Source organism: Pinus tabuliformis, chromosome 9 (assembly GCF_031772625.1).
Source record: "Pinus tabuliformis cultivar Carrire ecotype Pingquan chromosome 9, CPIR1, whole genome shotgun sequence".
Classification (NCBI taxonomy): domain Eukaryota; kingdom Viridiplantae; phylum Streptophyta; class Pinopsida; order Pinales; family Pinaceae; genus Pinus; species Pinus tabuliformis.
In genome coordinates, this window is record NC_142307.1 from 1,867,360,885 (window position 1) to 1,867,377,537 (window position 16,653).

A 16,653-nucleotide genomic window follows, 5' to 3' on the forward strand; every position below is an offset into this window, starting at 1 on the left:
AAGGCCTTGTGATTCTGCTTTGTATTTCTGAAGATTCTTCTGTTACGTTCTAGCCATATCTGCCAACAAATGACCTTTGGAAGGACAGTCCATGCCGTTTTAATTATCTGATTTTTAGGAGCTGGTCCAGGATATCTGGTTGCCCAATTTGAAAAGAGATCGGCCATGGTGCAAGGAAGCGTGAAATTAGGATCCAAATTATGTATAAAGGAAAACCAGATCTGCTTGGAGAAGTTACATTCTAGTATTAAATGGACTGCTGTCTCTACATTTTCACTGCACAATGAGCAGATGGAGGGACCGTAGAATCCTTTCTTCTGCAAGATGTCATAAGTTAAGATTTTTCCATGGCAGAGAAGCCAGGCAAAGAAGTCAATTTTGGGCCATGAAGGAATACGCCATACACCTCGCCAAGGAGCTGGGTCAGGGGGGCATATGGATTCTCTTTCAATTTGGCATACCCCAAGGAGACTGCGTAACCTCTGGCATTCGGGCCCCAACCTTTCAGGTCTCTTTTCCTCATGTGCATGGGCGCAAAGCCATGCAAGCAGTCCAACAACGTGGCCCATTCGTTGGTCAAGTGATCTGGCACTTCAATATGTTTCCATCCTACCCAAACAAAATTGTTCCATAGAGAGATGTCCCACAACGATCGCAATCCTTTTCTGTCCATCCAGCTGCGCAGCGCTCTAATGGAGGCTCTGTCTTCAATTGGATCCTTATTCATGATTTTGTCAGTCCAGATGCTGATCTTTTTGCCATTACCTGGGATCCAGTAGGAGTGTGCAATAATTAGAGGGTAAACTTTAGCGTACAATTTCAGGAATGCCGAGTTAGGCAGTTGAATTACATTTTCTAGACATCTGGTGCGAGGTCCTCTGAAATACTTTTTCCAGAGAGCCACTTGGGCCTAGCCTAGCTTGGGTGCAATGATCTTCCATATGATCTTTGCTGCCATTACCACATTCTGCTGACAGAGGTTTTTGAAATTTAAACCACCCTCCCACAGTGGCTTGGAGATGGTTTCCCAACTGATAAGGGGAATCTTGTTTTCGTTTTGTTTTCCTCCCTTCCAAAAGAACCTCTGTATCTATTCTTCCATTTTTTTTAACTGATTGTCGGAGCAAGAAGCGCAACAAATTGAAATAAAGGGAGGCTAGAAAGCACATATTTAATTAACATTGATTTGCCAGCGGTATTGAGCCAGGAGTAACCCCAGACTTGAATCTTAGACTTGAATTTTTCCAGCTGTGGGAGCCAGTCTTTGCTCAGCTCTTTTATGAAATACAGGTAGACCCAAGTATTTGAAAGATGACCAGGAGGAGGAGGCTGCAAAACCCAAACATATAGAGATGTCAGAGAGCAATCTGGGCGTGGTATTCTAGCTGAAGATGTGGCATTTGCTCTTATTTACAACACTGCCTAAGGCCTTACTGAATTCATCCAATACCGCTTTAAATTTTGAGGCAGAGCCCAATAACAAAGTGTCATCCGCAAACAAGGCGTGATTTATGTTTTTGGCCCCTCTTGCAATACACAGTCCATTGATATCTTGATCTTGCATCTTTTTGTCTAACAGGAAGCTAAGGGCAGAGGCTTGGATGAAAAAACCAGAGGGGATAGAGGGCACCCCTGTCTAAGTCCTCTCGAAGCTTTGAAAAAATTAGTGGCTCTTCCGTTTACAAGAGGAGCAATCCATGGCTCCGAGATGCATGCCCGGATCCATTTAATGAAATTTGCTCCAAAACCAAATTTTCTCATAACATTTAAAAGAAAGCTATGATTTACTCGATCAAAAGCATTGGCTAAATCAAGTTTAATCACCATACCTTGCTCTTTTCGGAGAAGACTTGAATGAATTGCCTCTTGTACGAGAATGAAGTTGTCCACGATCTGCCTTCCTTGGATGAAGCCTCCTTGATTCTCAGGGATTATTTTGGGTAGAATGAGCTTCAGTCTGTTTGCAATTACTTTGGTGATTAATTTGTATCCAGTGTTACATAGGGAAATCGGACGGAATCTGCTGAAGTTGTTGGCGCCTTTTTCCTTGGGTATGAGGGCTAAGAAAGCAGAATTTGTGCTGCCTCCTATTTTCTGAGTGTTTTGAGACTTTTGCACCATTTTGAGCAGGTCCTTTTCAATAATCGGCCAGCAAGCTTGAAGAAATCTGGCAGAGAAACCATCCGGCCCAGGGGCCTTATCTGGATCCATATCAAAGAGGGCCTTTTTCACTTCATCTTTAGTGACTTTGGCCTCAAGAGTCTCATTCATACGATGAGAAATTACAGAGGGTATAATGTCTAGCAGATCTGAGTATTGATTTGGATCCTTGTCTTCACTATACAAGTTTTGAAAGTGAGAAAAGGCTACTTTCTTTATGTAATCAAAATCCTTATGAGTGTCATTATCCTCTTTAATCTCAGAAATAGTGTTGAAGCATTTCCTTGCCTGGGCTTGTTTGTGAAAAAAAGCAGTATTCCTATCCCCTGCTTTGAGCCAGAGATTACGGGATTTTAATCTCCAATATTCTTCTTCAGCTAAGCAAGCCTTGTGGAAGCACTGTTGCAGATGAGCTTCTTGATCTAATAACTCCTTTGTGATTGTGGCATTCTCCATACGCGTTTGATGGGAGACAAGAGAGGCTTTAATGGATTTCCTTTCTGTAACCGGATTGGACAGAGTTTTGACCCATCGTTTTAGAGCTCTTTTTACCCTTCTCAGCTTTTCCTCCCAAATATAGAAATGTGAACCTTTGACAGGCTGATTCCAGCATTCTTTGACAGTTTGCATGAAGTCTGCCCCCTTTACCCAGAGAGGGCTAAACCTAAAGGGGATAGGTGCCAGATCGAAATGAGCTAGGAGCTCTAACTTTATGGGCTTATGGTCCGAGATGCTGCTAGCAAGAATATGCATTCTGGGTTCTAGGCCTAACAACAAATAGGAACTTTGAATAAAAAATCTATCTATCCTGGCAGCAATATTTCCAGGGCCCATTCTTTTATTAGACCAAGAGTACTTACCGGAAGAAGGTTTGATATCCAGCAAGTCCCAGTCCTGCATAATGTCCTCCACTCATTCCCTTGCCAGATCTTGTACTACGCTGCCTCCCCTTTTTTCAGATGGATGGAGGGTGAGGTTGAGGTCTCCAGCAATGATTATATTTTCCAGATTTTTCAAGTTTGTTTGGTGTCTTATAGATTCCCAACAGTCCTTTTTTTTCCTCGACATTAACTGGAGAGTAAACATTGAAAAGGAAAAAATTTCCTTGGTGTCTAGATTCTACATTTTCAGCAGCAACTAGTGAGTATTCCTAGCCTCAAATAGAACTGCAAATTTGCTGGTGTTCCATAAGGTGCCAATTCCCCCTGAGGCACCCCGGGTAGAAATTGCTCTTGCTTCACTTTTGAACCAGATTTTCTTGCTTGCTTGAAGGAAGACTATGTCTTCCAACTTTGTCTCCTGGAGGAGAAGTATGTCTGGAGTTTCTGTGTCTTGATTAAGCTTTTGATGGCTTCTTCCTTAGCTTTACTCCCCATACCTCTACAATTCCAGAAGATGACCTTCATTATTTATGTTTCTGGTGGGCTCCCTTGGATCCTTGGGGCTGATTTTTCAACATATTAGGCTTTGAAGCTAGCAGTTTTTCCAAGGTTGGTTGACTGCCTTGAAGTTTTTCTTTGTAAGTCTCCTGCTCCCTTTTTTCCCTGTCAGTTTTATGGCCTCTTGTATATCTTCTTACCGAGGTTTAGGACTCTCCTATTTCCCCTTCCTCTTTTGGTTTGTCTGTTTCCTGCTCTTCTTCCTCCTCTTCTAAAATCTTACCTTTGGGGTCTTGAGCACTTGTTCCTTTGGGGAGGCTTAGGGAGTACCTTTACCTGATGGGGCTATTTTTTGGATCTCGGTCTCCTGAGTAGCTTCTGTCTCCTTTTGGACCACGACCTCCTGGGTTTCCTCTATTTGCGAGCTCAGAGGACTGAACTTATTTTCTGGAGCAGGCTTGTGCGGGATTTGCTGAGCAGTGGCCTAGTGATTCCCTTTGCCGTTAGGGCCTCCCGCCTTCTGGTTCTTGAGATTCAGTTTGGATCGCTTGACTTGATTCCATCCATCCTCCTTCCTCTGTGCAACCTCGTTGTTGGTCGGGCAGTCTTTGGCGAAATTTCCATAAACATGGAATTTCCGGCATTTGAAGGGCAGCTGCTCATAATCCAATTTCTGTAGATGCGTCCAGCTTCCGACCTTTATTATGATGGCCTCTGGTAGTCCCACCTCCAGATCTACTTCTACACAGATCCTGGCACAGTCATATTGGTCTTTATTATTTGCTCGGTCTATAAATTTCCCCAGGGCATTTCCAATGTGTCTTAGTGAGTCCCAATTCCAACAATGCACTGGAAGGTTTGGAAGTCTAACCCACACCGGGACTGCTTTGGGCACATCTACTGTCGGATCAAAGTCCGGGGTCCAATTATTCAAATACAAACCCTGAGGGCCCATGAAGTAGGGGCCGTTTTGGAAGATCAGATCTTTGTCGTCCTTTGATGTGAATTCGAAGAGGAAGAATCCTCTCCCCAGAAAGTAAGAGGTGACGCTTTCTTTGATCAACGGTGCCCAGTTTCTGTTGACCCAGCTCTCAGTAGATTTTGGGGATGACCATAACCGAGTGAACTGGCTTATGAGAGCCTGTTCGGCTAAAGTCAGAGCAACTTGGATCGGGGTTTCCGGAGGAAGGGAGATCATCGGGATATCGTCCAGTTTTTTTACAAATTTCGTAGCTTCAACATTTTTCTTCTTTGGGAGCCCAGCCAAGAGCCGATTGAAGGCCTCAGAAGGCGAGATCGGCAGAGGAGGCGGAAGAGCCACCTGGGGAGTGCCCAACCCCTCCATAGTCTCAATCCCCAGGATCGAGACTGTCAAAATCCAGCAGATCGATCCATAAATCAGCCCAACCGCAACATGCAAAAGTCCGCAGGGGTCAGACCGGCAGAGGGCGGGCGCGTTCGCTACTTGCAAATCGCGCAAGATGCGGGCCTCGGGGTTTAGAGACGAAGGTTGCAGAGCGTTATTCCCTCTTTTTTATTGTCAATGTATCCCCCTTATTGTTATTTTTGTGCCCATGTAGTCCCCATATTGTTATTATCGTGTCCCATAGAAGCCCACTATTGTTATTTTTGTGCCCTTACATTATTATTGTTATGTCGGCTCTGATTATATTATGACCCCTTAGACTCCTATATATAGAAAGGAGGTTTTATCATTTGAATCATCCAAGAATTGTTCATTTTTGTAATGTAAATGAGGTTTCCCCCACGAAGAGGCTGATTTTGAAGCCGTTAATCTATCTCTTCATCTATTTTGTGAGTTGGTTGCATAACATTTGGTATGAGGCCTTTGGATTATAGGGTTTTTCTGCTTCAAATAGGACATCGTGGCATTTTCGTTGTAACTATTTTTCTATGAAGTTTCAGAGGCTGAAATTAAAACCACATGGAGCCAAAATCTTGGTGAGCCTCGTGTGAGAATTTTAGATCCTATCTCGCTATATTTTTGGAGATATGATCCGAGGAAGTTAGGGTTTTTTAAGGCTCCAAAATTCTATCTCAAACAGGTGACATTGGGAAAATCGTCATAACTTTCTCTCAGAGCATTGGACTTAAATTTTGTAATATGTGAAAGAAAAAGGATGAACTATAGTTTCCTGGGTACCATTTTCAGGTCCTAAGGTCGAAAAAGTGACACATGGCACTCTGTACAAGTTCACTCTACTGAATTAGTCTATATCAAGCCATCATGGGAGATTAGGCATAACTCTTTCTTGAAGAATCCAATATCGATTAGAATTGTGGGGTTGGAAAGAGGAATTGGAGGGCTACTACAGGATGAAATTTCAGAACTTGGAGATATGAAATTACAGAGTTACAATCATTTCAAGATCGAGCTCCTAAAAGCAAGAAAATGCGTGTGTATTTTTTTTAAATTGCATAACTTTTGTTTGAAAAACAGTTTGAAGTGATTCAAAGGGCATAGTGAAGCATATATATCATTGTTTGATTTCAAAATGCCTCGAAGGAAGAAAATGAAAACACCTAGTAAGCAACCAGAAAGCTATACTATGACGCATGAAGAAGAATAAGAAATGCAACATGATATATCAAAATTACGAGGCCAAGTGCAACAAATTTCGCTCTCACAACAAGTAACCAAAAATGAAATGGAAGCTAAGATGGATGGTTTGAAGAATAGCTTAAAATAAAACATGGAAGATTTGAATACTGGCATGAAATCTAATATGGATGGTATAGAAGCAAAAATGAAAGGCAACATGGAAGATTTGAAGAATGGTTTAAAAAAAACATGGAAGGTTTGACAAAGTTGCTACAAGAAATGCTTCCTAATGGTGAAAAGGTATTAGATGAAACTCATGATGAGAACAAAAGAAATGTTAATCATGATTTCATAGACTCTAACATTGGATTGAAGACCCACCATATTCCAAAGATCGATATGAGAAAGTTTGATGGCAAGGATCCGGTAACATGGATACTACAAATGGAGCAATATTTTGATCTTCATAATGTGCAACACACACAAAAGGTATGCATTACAACTTTATATTTAGAACCCAATCAGTTTGTATGGTATCGATGGCTTTGTTCTCGTAAATCACTTGTCACTTGGTTATTTTTTACGGAGGAAATGATAGAACATTTTGAAGATACAAAGAGTAAGACCTTCTTTAGCCAATTGATAAATCTTAAACAAAAGGTTCAATGGCAAAGCACATTAAGGACTTCCAAAAATTGAATATAAGGGTAAATGATATTCTAGAGGAGCATAGGGTTGATGTGTTCATAGGGACTTTAAAGGATAACATCAAACATGAGGTTCACCTTTGGGAACCTGATTCATTGGAAAAAGCATTCAGGTTTGCAAGAAGAATTGAAAGCAAAATTATGGTAACAAGGAAGCCTACCACTCACAACTATAACGATGTAAGTGTTGTTGCTCTTGGCCTTCCACAACCTACATGGTTGACACCAAAAAAATTGGAAGAAAAAAGAGCAAAAGGGCTTTGTTACAGATGTGATATAAAATACACTAAAGGTCATAAGTGTTCTGAGAAGAAATTAATTTACATAGATTGTGAAGAGGAGGAAGAAAAGGAACAAGAAACGTCAAAAGAAGAGGATATACACCAGGAACCAACCCTATAGAAAGAAGAAATGAATCTGACCATATCTTGTAATGCATTGGCATGAATTACCACTACTCAAACTCTCAAGATAGAAGGACATATAAAGAAGAAAAAGGTAATAATGTTGATTGATTTAGGTAGTACCCATAATTTTATTCATTATAAGATAGCCAAGAAATTGAATTGCTTCCCATATCTAGCACCAGAGTGTCAAATGAAGGTTGCAAATGGAGGAACCATAAATTTCTCTAGAAAGTGCCATAATATCAAGTTATCCATGGGAGAATATGTATTGAATAGTCCAATGCTTTCCATTCCAATGGGTGGTGTTGATGTTGTACTAGGAGCCCAATGGTTACAATCTTTGGGTATGATAACTTTTAATTTTCAAGAAATTTTGTTGGGAAGGAAAAGAATTCGAATTAAGGGGTATCGCAGGGAAACCAGGAAAGTTAATCAACTCTAATGGCATGAAAAAACTTCTAAATAAAGAATAATGAGGCGTAATTACATAATTATGTTCACTAGAGGTTCAAACATCGAAATCATCTATTTTTCCAGATCTCCAAAAAGTCTTGGACAATCATTCTAAGGTTCAAGCAATGGAATTTCACATTGAGCATCAACAACAAGTTCTTCAACCCTTAAAGGATAACCTCACTTTGGCGCAGAATAGAATGAAACAATAGGCAGATCAACATCGCAGTGAAAGAAGTTTTGATGTAGGTGATTGGGTATTTTTAGGGCTACAACCATACAAACAAATGTCCCTCAAGCAATCTAAGAAGGATAATAAATTATCACCAAAGTATTATGGTCCTTACAATGCGTTTCAAAAGATTGGTACTATGGCATACAAATTGGAGCTTCCTACATCTCCCCGAGTGCACCCAGTTTTCCATGTTTCATGCTTAAAGAAGGTTATAGGTGACAAGTTCCCAGTTCAAACAATATTGCGAGAACTTGACAAGGAAGGAAAAATCATATTGGAACCTGAAGTAGTCACAGAAACAAGAACTCAAAAGCTACGAAATTGATCAATTTTAGAGTATCTCATCAAGTGGAAGAACTTACCTGTTGAATATTCCACATGGGAGGATGATAATTTTATACAGAAGGATCCAGAGCTACTCAAGTGTTGAGGATAACACTATTTTGAAGGAGAGGGGAATGTTAGGTCCCTACAATACTAGTGTATTCCCTCATTTTTATTGTCAATGTATCCCCCTTATTGTTATTGTTGTTCCCATGTAGTCCCCATATTGTTATTATTGTTTCCCATAGAAGCCCACTATCGTTATTTTTGTGCCCTTACATTATTATGGTTATGTTGGCTTTGATTATATTGTGACCCCTTAGACTCCTATATAGAAAGGAGTTTTTGTCATTTGAATCATCCAAGAATTGTTCATTTGTGTAATGTAAAGGAGGTTTCCCCCTCGAAGAGGCTAATTTTGAAGTCATTGATCTATCTCTTCTTCTATTTTGTGAGATGGTTGCATAACATACACTGAATCTCAAATGAAAATCACCAATCTTTGGGACTAATTGGGCATCCAGTTATGGAGATTTATTAGTTGTTATTATATCTAATGAATAAAAGAACCTAGAGTATTCATAAATTGATAATTCTAATGATAAATTCCCCTTCCTTACATTTTAAATGCCCAATAGAAACCATAAGAAAAGATATAGAGAGACCCTTAATCATCATAGTAAGTAAGTTAACACAAAAAATCAAACATAAACAAGGAAAGTGTTTGTAACACCCCCTCCCATATTTACCCAATTTCATTGGGTTTCCAGGGTAAACATGAGACGAAGAGTTACTATGACATGACCCGACCTCCAAGCTTTAGTTATGGGAGTGGGGTTGACAACTGGAAATTCACAGACATCCCTCAAGGCTTACAGGACACTCAGGGACCAAAAGACCACCCCAGGTGACCAAACCCTAATATGGGTTGTTTTTTCACTAATCTAGGCACACAACCACACACACAAATGTGCAAAGGTGCGGTTATGACCCTCCAACCACACGCACAAGCTTCCTTCCTTGTGCTATAGCCCAAAATTGTCAATTCAGAGGGTGCAATCCTAAAATCTGAGCCACTTTTCCAAGCCACCCTCCAGACCACTGCCCAAAACTTCTTATAACTTCTCAAAATGATAAATGACATAATGATAATGTTATTCATACAAAACTTGAGCAAGAAATTGACCTAACTAGGCCAAACCATGATATTCATTTCATCAAACATATGGTGAATATGTAAACTACAACTCATGAATGCATATTATCTAAGAATAAGAAGGTTTGATGCTCTCTCATAATAGCTACAATAACACTTGTTAGCCCATGCATTCATTAACCATAAAATACTTATCAAATCTTGAACAAGTCATAGCTAAAGAACATTATAAATCTATGCTTATAGCCAACATATAACCAAATTATTAACACATGACAGAACATCCATCAAATCACCATAATAACAAGTACAAGTGCTCATAGATTTTAATAGGAAAATAGATCTCAAAGTTTCTTCACCATTACCTTGAGGAATTTGCTTGTCTCCACCCACTTGTTGAGGGCTTCCCAGAGATTAAACCACCTCCACCCCTAACCCTTGGGAATTATCCTGAGGCTACCTCACTCAGTTCCAAAACATTCCACCAATCCAAAGCTCAACCAAAAAAGAATCCCATCACAACATGGGTATCCAGGAAATGGCATGGCAAGGCTGAAACCACTGTCAAACTAGGCAAAACCCATCCAGTGACAACAAATGAACCAAGTAAATCAATGCATGTACCATGCATTCACACATCAGCTAGGAAATTACACATGCAACATGTTACTTGCAAAATCCTCCTATTGAATTTGTTGATCCAACTTGCTCCTAGCCTTCTTTTCGTTTTACTTGCTTTTCCTTATTTGTCCTTTTCCTTCCTTTTCTTACTTGCTTGTTTTCTCCTCTTGGTGCTTTCTCTCTTTTTCGCTAATTCCAAAACAAAACTGAAAAAAGGTTGTGAATTGATCCTCATAAGTCTTTTTATGATTGAGGCCTCTATTTTCTTCATTTTACTCTATTTTCCTTCAATTTCCCTCTTATGCAAATTTGTGTCTCTTCACCTTCCTTTTCTCTTATTTTTCTTTATTTCATAAATAAAATTCCAATTATTGCCTCTTTGCCTTTGCCAATTTCCTTAGCCATAATAAACCGAAGTGACACCCGCTAGGATGTTTTTCCCAACATTCAGCTTGGAATACGTGTCCCGTGACCTTGGTCTTATTTTGCCTATATTAACCTTTATTACATGAACTTTTAACCCGAGGTTGTTATAGTGTTGCATATGAATCATTATTTACCTCGAAAACCTACAGGGGAAAACAAACAATCAATTGGTTTCAGCGAAGCTCTTTATTTTACAATAATAAACAAGTTATTGGCTTTTTGGTTTATCCTCATGCTCCACACGAAAGTCTAGGAAACATTTCCTTCACCCTCAACCAAAGAACCCTTATTCCTTTACACAGAAATATATAAGGGGATGGATTTGTTCAGGGATAGTGGAAGATCAAGTTTCCTCAACCCTTCAACTTCCCTAAGCTCATTTCACCTCCCTTTCCTCTTATTTTCCTTGTAACTTTATATTCCATATCCTTGCCTTATGATTTGAGATGTGTGTGTGTGTGTGTGAGAGAGAGAGAGAGAGAGAAGGTGTGATAAGAGGGAAATTAGGGCGAATTTGTTTATTGATGAATTTATTTGCAAGTATGTGGATTTTCTTGAGCCAAGACCCATTTTTTGGGCAACGAATTGCTATTGGAAACCAAATTTGTGGCTCCTTAAATTATTTAAAAGTTGTAGCTTGTCATTTGAGGGTGTTCATAACTTTTAAGAGATATGTAAATGTCTTTTTCTATAAGAATTGAAGGACATTGCTAATTTACTATTTGTATATTGTTGTGTTTTTTCTGTGCTTTGGAATAGTTTTCTTGTTATCCGTTTTTTCCTCCACTTTACTTTTGTTAACCAAAAGTATTCCCTTTTAACCATTTTCAAAACCTATTACAATCCCAAACATCATGAGAAGTTTCTCATATCAATTTGCATTGATATCCAAAAATGTGGGCACATTTTACAAGTTTTATGGAGCTAGTTTTTGCCTTTTTCAAGGAATATCCAACTCACATTTTGTTTTGTATTTATTCCTTCCATTCACCTCCAATATCTTGTATTTTCATGCAGTATCTCTTTCTCTAAACAAAGGAACCAATTTGCTTTGACATGTGAGTCTCATTTTGAAGCTAAGATAATCCTTCCTCCAACATTATACCTTAGTACTACTAGCAAGATTTTATTTATTTATTTTACAAGAATGACGAAAATTTAAATTTTGCACTGGTTTTTACTTGGGTAAAATTTTGCATTTTTTGCCATGTGACTTGCTCAATTTTTATTGCAAGAGAAATTCCATTGGATATCATTGAAAAAATAGGTGTTTGTGCTCTTCATTCATATATATATATATATATATATATATATATATATGCCAATGCTCATTTCATGAGAAATAAAAAGAAAAAAACATATAATGAATATTCCTAAAATGAATAGTGAAATATGGTTTACAAATGAGTTTTATGGGCATGATGTGAAGCTTCCTCGCGTGGTCTTAACATTGATTTATTCATACATTGTCTCCATATATAGTTGTCTCCTTAATTAGAGTTCTGCAAATCATAATAATATGCATTCATTGAAGGTCTTATTTTTCTTTCTTTCACATGTTGGGAAACTAGTTCCCCATGAACCAAAGCACCCCTCCCTCTAGTTGTAACACACCCCCTCTGTAAGCTCCTCCAAAACACCAATTAAAAGGAGGTGATTACTATGTTGACCCAAGTTCGAAGGTGTCATTATGGAAATGGGGTCTAAGAATTTTAGTCTTTTCAACTAACTTAAAACCTTGATTTATCACTATTGTTGTGTTCATCTTGTCATGACGATTCCAGTGATATAAAACTTGTTTCAATCCAACCTCTGGATCGAAAGTCATAGCTAACTAAGTTCAAACGAATTAGAAGGTGCCATGTCACCCTTCCGCCATGTGGCATCCATGTGATGGTCCTAATCAGCCTCTCAACACCACTTAGCTTGTGCATAACATAGATTTTACATTCAAAAGTGCGCACGCACACACACACACACACATATAACTAGTCAACCCATTCGAACTCACCTTATATTAAAATATGCATTCATGCGGTTATTTAATGAGTGTCAATTGTTGGCAACATTCCCATTACCCGAGCTCTATTACCCAACCCTTTCCATTTGTGCATTCAAAGTTTTTTGTCGGGGTGGCCTTCTAGGCTGAATTGTAAGGTGGGTTTTCCCCTCGCACCAACGATTATACTATTGGGCTTATGTGTGCGCCACCCTAGCCCAGGCTTATGTCATCCCACTCCATCTGAAGCGTGCTTTACCTTTGAACTTACAGGAACAAGAATATTTGGGCTTACGTGCGTTGTGGTCCCATACCTCTCCGCACAACCCTTGCTCAAGACTGGTCCACCGCCCTTTCTCCTGCCATGACAACTAAACCCTATGTCATCTTGAGCACCTCCTCCACGACTCCTTTGGATTTCCTCCACGAAAAGTCTCCTGGGGTGATTTTTACCATGGGGACCTCCTGCTCTGAAGCTCCACCAATCACTGCACCTTCCACTGCCAACTCATCCTGGGCTTACATCATCTTGACGTTCTCCTTTGTGTTTGACTTTCTATGGCTTCTGGGATGCAACCCTCTGGGATTATGTCATGCTAGATTTCTTGTGAGCCATTGATCTTTTTGAGCTCAATCTCAGCCATTCATTTATGCAATGCCCACTCTTGGTCATTGGTTACAGTTATATGTTGAACATTGGTATTAAGGTAAGGGAATGTATTAACAATATGAATTCATATAAGGTTCCATCCTGCATGCCTTCTAATGCTATAATGGGATGATCTTAGGCTATGATACTGTAAGAGAACCCTACTGCGCTAATGCATAAGTATGCCTGGTCGAGGCTCCAGTGGTACTGTCTAAAGCCTAGACCACAAAAGCTGCTTAGAGTTGATTCTGAAGAGATTGACCATGGCTTGGCCACGGTTGTTCTATAGGATTTTGGACCTGCAGTAGAGTGTGATTCTTGCCCTTAGGGTCCTATGAAGCACACATGCCTCCTGATATTTTTGCAAGAATTCCATCTCAGGGTTCTTGATGACAGGGAAATAAGGCTTGGTTCAGGGACTTGTCGATTAAGGCCAGGGATCTATCCATTCAGTCTCTTAGAGTTCTGCAATCCCTCAGTTTCTCAATGCCATGCTAAGACATATCGAGCTTGGCTATGATATCTATTGGTTTCATTTGAGAAACAAATAAGCATAGCAAGCTTTATAAAAATAGGTGAAAAGCATAGGGTGCCAAGAAGGCCACCAAGAAATCAACATTCCATGAAATAACAAGGAATCCCTTTTTACAGTTCTATTATAGGCATAAACCATATATACAAGCACATGATAAACAATATTACAAGCCTAAAAGAATTTCATTTTTAAGGATAGGGATTCCAGGCATGAATCACTCAGTTGCATGGAAAATGCCGATAAATAAAATCATAAAATATTCAAGAAATTTAGTTAATAAGACTCATGCAACAATATCATGCAAGATTTTTCAAAGATTTTTTCTTTAAATTCACAGCTCTCAACTTAGAGCATTTAATTTACAATTCAAAAAAGAAAGACAGCTGGAGATGGGACTTTAATTTTCCACCCAACCTTAGACCTATTGTAGCCAATATTACTTACAGAAGTCACCCTCGAGCCAAATCCATGATCTAAGGGGAATTTCTTTCTCAGCAGCCTTGTCGAAAGCCTTCTTCAGGACAAAGAGGATGGGAAATTATAATATTGGGTGATTTATCTGCTAGTATATCATACTAAAATCCATGGTAAGGGTGGTTTATTAGCTAGATTAAGCACTCTAAGAGTGGTTTATCAGCCCCCGGCAAGCACCCTGGGTGGTTTATCAATTGTGTCAAGCACTCTATGAGTGGTTTATTAACCCATAACAAGCACCCTTCTACATGTGGTTTATCAACCTTATCAAGCACCCTAAGTGGTTTATTAGTTGTTTCAAGCACTCCATGAGTGGTTTATTAGCCCAAAATAAGCACTCAATCCCATTTCCGCATTCTCTCCTGGTTACACTTCTTTCTCTCAGGGAAATCCCATTCCTTGAGCCCAAAGATTAACTTTGTTCATGAGATCCACCAAGAATAGGTCCAACCCCATATTGCTGTGCATTCTCCTTTTTATTATTTCCCCAAGGGAATCTTCATATTCCTCTTGGACTCTTCCTCTTATTTTCTTTTTTCATTATTTTCACCTTAAAATTAATTTAAGGTGCCAACTAATTCCAGATGGGTTCATCTTTCCTATTCCTTCTTAGATCATATGGATTTGTGGTCCCAAACTTCAGGCCATTACATTATTACATTACAAAAACCAGGGGAAAAACTACCAGGGGTGTTACACTAGTCCGTAGGCAAGGGTAAGATATTATTTAGGGCCCAATGCAATTCAATAAAAAGGTTGGAATCCATTACAATAATATAGACAATATGAGTTCATCATGTCACTTGTGGGAATTGAACTTGAGGGAGGAGGAAAACAATCAATTGTCCCAACCACCTAAGATACACCCAATTGACATGATGAGATAATTTGTATATATGTCATGATTGATATATGGAAATGACTAGTTGGTTTACATGATATAGATGATTTTTTTTTGTAGAGGATTCATAGGTTCTTGAATAGGGCAATGACAAAGGCCCATTGTAATATGGAAAGAATGAAGAAACAAACTAATTCATTTTTTAGTACATTTTGATGCAAACCCTGGTTAATTTAATCAATTAGCTCTAACTGATCACCTTTTCTTGGGAGGGTATCCAACATTACCTAAACCTATTATACCTTCAAATGTTCCTCTACAACCTCATCCTAGTATAAGATATATCCCACAGCCTATGCTTGATCCAACTAATAGTAGGTGAGAATACAACCAAGTACAAGTTGCTTCCAAAGTTGAAAAGTGACCTAGAAACCATAAAAAGGCTCATGCATCTATTTCTTCTACACACTCTTACGCGCAAAAAAACTACTAGTAAACCAACACGTGATTGATATCCAATCATTCACCCTCAAACAATTAGCTAATATAGTGAAAGCGAAAAAACTTGTTGGTGTGCCACCTAGTTCGAAATCCTCTTAGTCAACACACACTGGGTCTAAAGAAATTGGTAAAAAAAACAATGAAGGATCCAAGAAATAAGTTTTTCACATTGAAATGTTTCATGAGATATCACAATATTAATAGTTATGTTACTATGCTTAAATAAACATAATTATAGTTTATCTATTTTTTTTTCGACATGAAAAAATTATGTAATTTCTATTAATATTAACAAAAAATACATTCTATAAACACACTGAAGTGTGTATGTAGTTTAATCGGTCCATCATGTCCTTCAAAATTAACGAGTTCCGGGAAACATTTTTAAAAGTTCCCCATATCGTCCATATAAACATATCGTTCAGCCATACAAAAATTAAAAACATAAATAATAACATGTCTCTCCAGATAGATCAGACTATCGGTCCTTTAGTCTTATATAAAACATTAATATAAAACATAAATATTAAAATGGATAAACGATGATAAAAAAGATTAGGTTTCTCCTGCAGCCAGGAGAGGATGGTCTGGAGTGCGACTAAAAGATGTAGGTTACGAAATACCATTGATCATCTTTGTGACTTGCCAAAAATACTTATCCAAAGAGAGCGCCACCATAGAAAGATCATCTGCACACTGATTCAATTCCCTGTATATGTGTTGACATGAACACAGTGATAGCATATTTTTTAAATTCATTGAATCAAGTGAAATAGGCTGCAAAATAAAATTCCTGCATGATTGTGAGCCATTTATCCAAGTTAACACTAGCTTTGAGTCACCAAATATATGAAGATGTGACACTCCTTGGTTGATATAAAAGGCTATAAGGAACTAGAATGCAAGAATTTTGGCGAAATTATTTGATCCCGACCCCAATCCAATGGAGATGTGAAATGAGTGGTCGAAGGATAAGTGAAGAACGAAACCTGCACCACAGTGAGCACCAAATTTCATGGATGCACTGTAGAAAAAAGCCCATGGGAAATATTTATCTGGGCAAACTTCCGTGAGCACACACGAATGATGACATTCAATTTCTTGTGGGAAATGACACAAAGAAGCCATTGCCACAACAATAAAAAATGGTTGGCAATGGGAATGAGGTCCAAACATATCTCTCGGTTATATGTGATCCAAATTCCCCATTGAATAATAAGTGG

General features: G+C 38.7%; 2 protein-coding genes across 2 annotated transcripts; both read right to left on the minus strand.

Moving 5' to 3' along the window:
• Positions 1-334: 334 nt before the first annotated feature.
• LOC149156337 (uncharacterized) lies at positions 335-2,913 on the minus strand. Its single transcript, XM_089444727.1, has 2 exons — positions 1,830-2,913; positions 335-765 (listed from the first exon to the last, which is right to left on the minus strand). The coding sequence occupies exons 1-2, from the start codon at positions 2,911-2,913 to the stop codon at positions 335-337; spliced, it is 1,515 nt and encodes a 504-aa protein (XP_089300853.1).
• A 1,110-nt stretch (positions 2,914-4,023) lies between these two features.
• Positions 4,024-4,884, minus strand: LOC149156338 (uncharacterized). The gene has a single exon (XM_089444728.1). It carries the CDS (start codon positions 4,882-4,884, stop codon positions 4,024-4,026), a length of 861 nt encoding a protein of 286 aa, XP_089300854.1.
• Positions 4,885-16,653: the final 11,769 nt, after the last annotated feature.